This window comes from Magnolia sinica, chromosome 5 (assembly GCF_029962835.1).
Source record: "Magnolia sinica isolate HGM2019 chromosome 5, MsV1, whole genome shotgun sequence".
In the NCBI taxonomy this organism is placed as follows: Eukaryota; Viridiplantae; Streptophyta; class Magnoliopsida; order Magnoliales; family Magnoliaceae; genus Magnolia; species Magnolia sinica.
Window position 1 is genome coordinate 10968589 of NC_080577.1, and position 3265 is coordinate 10971853.

The window sequence follows — 3265 nt, forward strand, 5'->3', positions numbered from 1 at the left end:
TCTATAAATGTAGTATATGTATTAAAGGGTGTGATTACATTCATGCTTGCTTGTGTTTCGTCACAACAAGATGAAGCACTAGAACAGCTTGAACGACATCTATGAAACATTTCAAATAACATGCCCGGCCCTTTGAGAATTATTCATTCCATTTTGGTGGAAACATTACAAACTCAAGACACTTGCTTTACATGACATCAAACAGAACTCAATCATGGAAAATCCTTGTTACATATCTACTGAACTCACATTTCATCTGGGTCCAGATAGAACTGATGCCAAGGGGGGAGCTGAAACACCCAAATCAACTTCCTTGTGAGCTGCTGTTCGTGTTGAAGTTAAGAAATTATAGTCGAGGCCAGGTTCCACATCCATCACGCCTTCTAAAACCTTCACCACCATTGACATGGAGGGCCTTCTTGTGAAATCACCCTGTAAACACCACACTGCAAGCTTTATCATCTTCATGGTTTCTTCTCCATGAGATTGCATATCCTTGTCCTGCTTGTCGATTACATCCAACAGCCGATCCTCCTCTGCTTTGCTTTTCAGCAGACTGAGTAGATGAATGCTTTCTTCAGATTGAGATTCATCAAAGTTCTTCCGCCCGCACACTATCTCTAGAACCACAACTCCAAAGCTATAGACATCAACTTTCTCTGTGATCTTTGAGCTCAACCATTCAGGAGCCAAGTACCCTGGAGTCCCTCTCATTCGTGTTATTACATGGCTCTGGTCTCTATCAATCAGCTTAGACAACCCAAAATCAGAAATCTTCGCATTGAAGTTTTCATCTAGGAGAATGTTATGGGGTTTAATGTCTAAATGTGCAATCCTCTGTCGGCATTCTTCATGGAGATATGCGAGTCCCTTGGCTACATCAATTATAATTTTCCTTTTTGTTTGCCAATCAAGAGCAGGCTTTTGGTATTTACGGAAGAAAATCCATTTATCCAAGGACCCATTGCACATATACTCATAAACCAAAAGCCTGTAGGATTTCTCAGCACAGAAGCCAATCAGTCTCGCCATGTTGACATGGTGAATGCTACCAATGGTTTCAACCTCTGCAAGAAATTCTCTCTTCCCTTGACCTATGCCATCCAAGCGCTTCACCGCAACTCTAGTACCATCATCTAGAGTTCCTTCAAAGACAGACCCAAATCCTCCTTCTCCAAGCTTGTTGAAAAAATTGCCAGTGGCAGCTTTCAGATTTTCATATGAGAATCTCATGGGCATTCCTGGAACTTGATCAAAAAAATCCTCTTCCTCTTCCTCTTCCCTTTCACCATTTTTCCTTCTCAAAACCATGATACAAATGCAAATTAGAAGAAACGCACCAAACACAGCTGCAAGGCTGGAGCCCAATATTACTGCCGTCCGGATTTTTTTCTTTCCGAAAGACAGAGGAGCATTTGCTCCATTTGAAGGATTAGGGCTCGGAGCTATCGGCGGAATCTGCACTTTGATAAATGCAGAAGAATTATAATGGGTTACTTCCTGCTGGTTGTTTATCAATGAAAACAGCCGGGATGGTAAGAAGCAGTCCCCATAAGAACTATTTCCACCGTATTGAAACAGAGCAGCTTTGCAAGAACAGTTCTTCATGCAGGCATCCCTGCAGCTCTCTGCATCTGTTCCTTTAAGAACTGCAGCATCATCATCAGCGTAATTGAAATAAGAGATATCTGCAAGATCTAGAAGATGGTGATATTGAGGAGTTTGGCAAGACAATGGGGTGATCGCAGAACATCCGAGATTGGGTTGCCTCGCATTCAATTGTGTAAAATAGTCCCCAGCAATTCCTCTAGGACAACTGCATTGCCCATTTGAGCAAATCCCATAATCACCACAAATGGTGGGATAACCACAAACACCTAATATAGAGCCAGTGATCAGATCAGCTACTACCTTCCATCCTGCTCCCCATTCATATACTCTCAGATGCCCATCAGACTCCAACTTCATGTACTGAACAGATGATGCCAGAGGCACCGTGAAATCAAAATCTTGAAGGCTTGGCTCGGATGATGATGTGAAAAAGGCGAAGCTTCCATTCATGAATCTCATGTAGCTCGGTTCGGTGCTATTTTTAGTGCGACTACTCGTGCGCTTGTAATAGATTTGTGGAGGATCAGATGCAACAAAAGCTGACAATCCATTGGCAATAACAGAAAGAGATAACAGGCTTTGAGTAGAATTCAATACCGAAACACTAGCTGTTAGCCTTTGCCCCTCCATCAAATTCTGACCAAGAACCAACGAGTCCGTCGGGTAATCAAAAGACTGCCAAACAATACTGTTATTTCTGTTGAAGAGCACCAGATTACCTGTTTCTGAGATATTCATGCCCACGACAGATTTACCAGATGTGTTAGTAGACCAGACCATGGCACCATCTACATCACGCAGGACTAGATCACCTTCTTGGGTCAGCTCCAGAGTTGCATTCTCTCTAACGGGGTTGTTTCTGTTTGCAGACCAGACTACCTGAGGGAATCCAATCGCCGGGCTCGTAATGTAAGAAACACTGTTGGTTTGGACTATAAAGATGGCAAAAAGGAATGAATCACAAGCACCGTTGGTTCTATTGCAGAAGAAACCACAAGCGAAACGAGGACCTAAGCTTCCTCTAAGAAGGATGGATCTCACGGAAGATCCATCGAGAAAGGACACGTTATGGGTAATGATAGAGGGGTCGTTTATCCACAGAGTAGAGAGATTTGCAGTAGGATAATCATAAGGCTGAGCATGAAGAGAGTAAGAAAAGGAGATTAGAAGGAGAAGGCCAGTTACCCATTTCCAAGGTTGCATCTTTGAGAGAGGGAGAGAGAGAGAGGGAGAGGTTTTCTTATCAACAGAAATTTAAAACGTCATCTTATCTGACTCATGTAAACGCGTGCAAGGTCAACGTTGGTGTGCAGACAGTAAACTTTGATACTCTGGCAGATTGCCCCATACGCATGTGCTCAGAAATTGGTGTTCACGCTGCACACATGCGGTTCGAACTGAACCGTCCAAATTACGGGACCCACTTAGATGGATCTTAAACTGAAAGTTACACTGAGCCGATGACTTTGATGGGCGACTTTTGGACAAGGATGGCTAAAATGAAAACAGTAAACTGTCCAAAATCAACATGGAACTGCCCCCATTAACCATAGGTCGATCTTCAAATCAATCTGATTTTGGGGTGCTATGACCAATTAATATTGGTTATTTGGTTCTCATGTGTATAAATTTACAGCGTGTACACTTTCTGAAT

The 3265-nt window shown here is 42.8% G+C and overlaps 1 protein-coding gene across 1 annotated transcript; it reads right to left on the reverse strand.

The window, feature by feature from the left end:
- On the reverse strand, positions 1–2862 carry LOC131245427 (G-type lectin S-receptor-like serine/threonine-protein kinase SD2-5). Its single transcript, XM_058244881.1, has one exon. It carries the CDS (start codon positions 2812–2814, stop codon positions 253–255), a length of 2562 nt encoding a protein of 853 aa, XP_058100864.1. The 5' UTR covers positions 2815–2862; the 3' UTR covers positions 1–252.
- Positions 2863–3265: the final 403 nt, after the last annotated feature.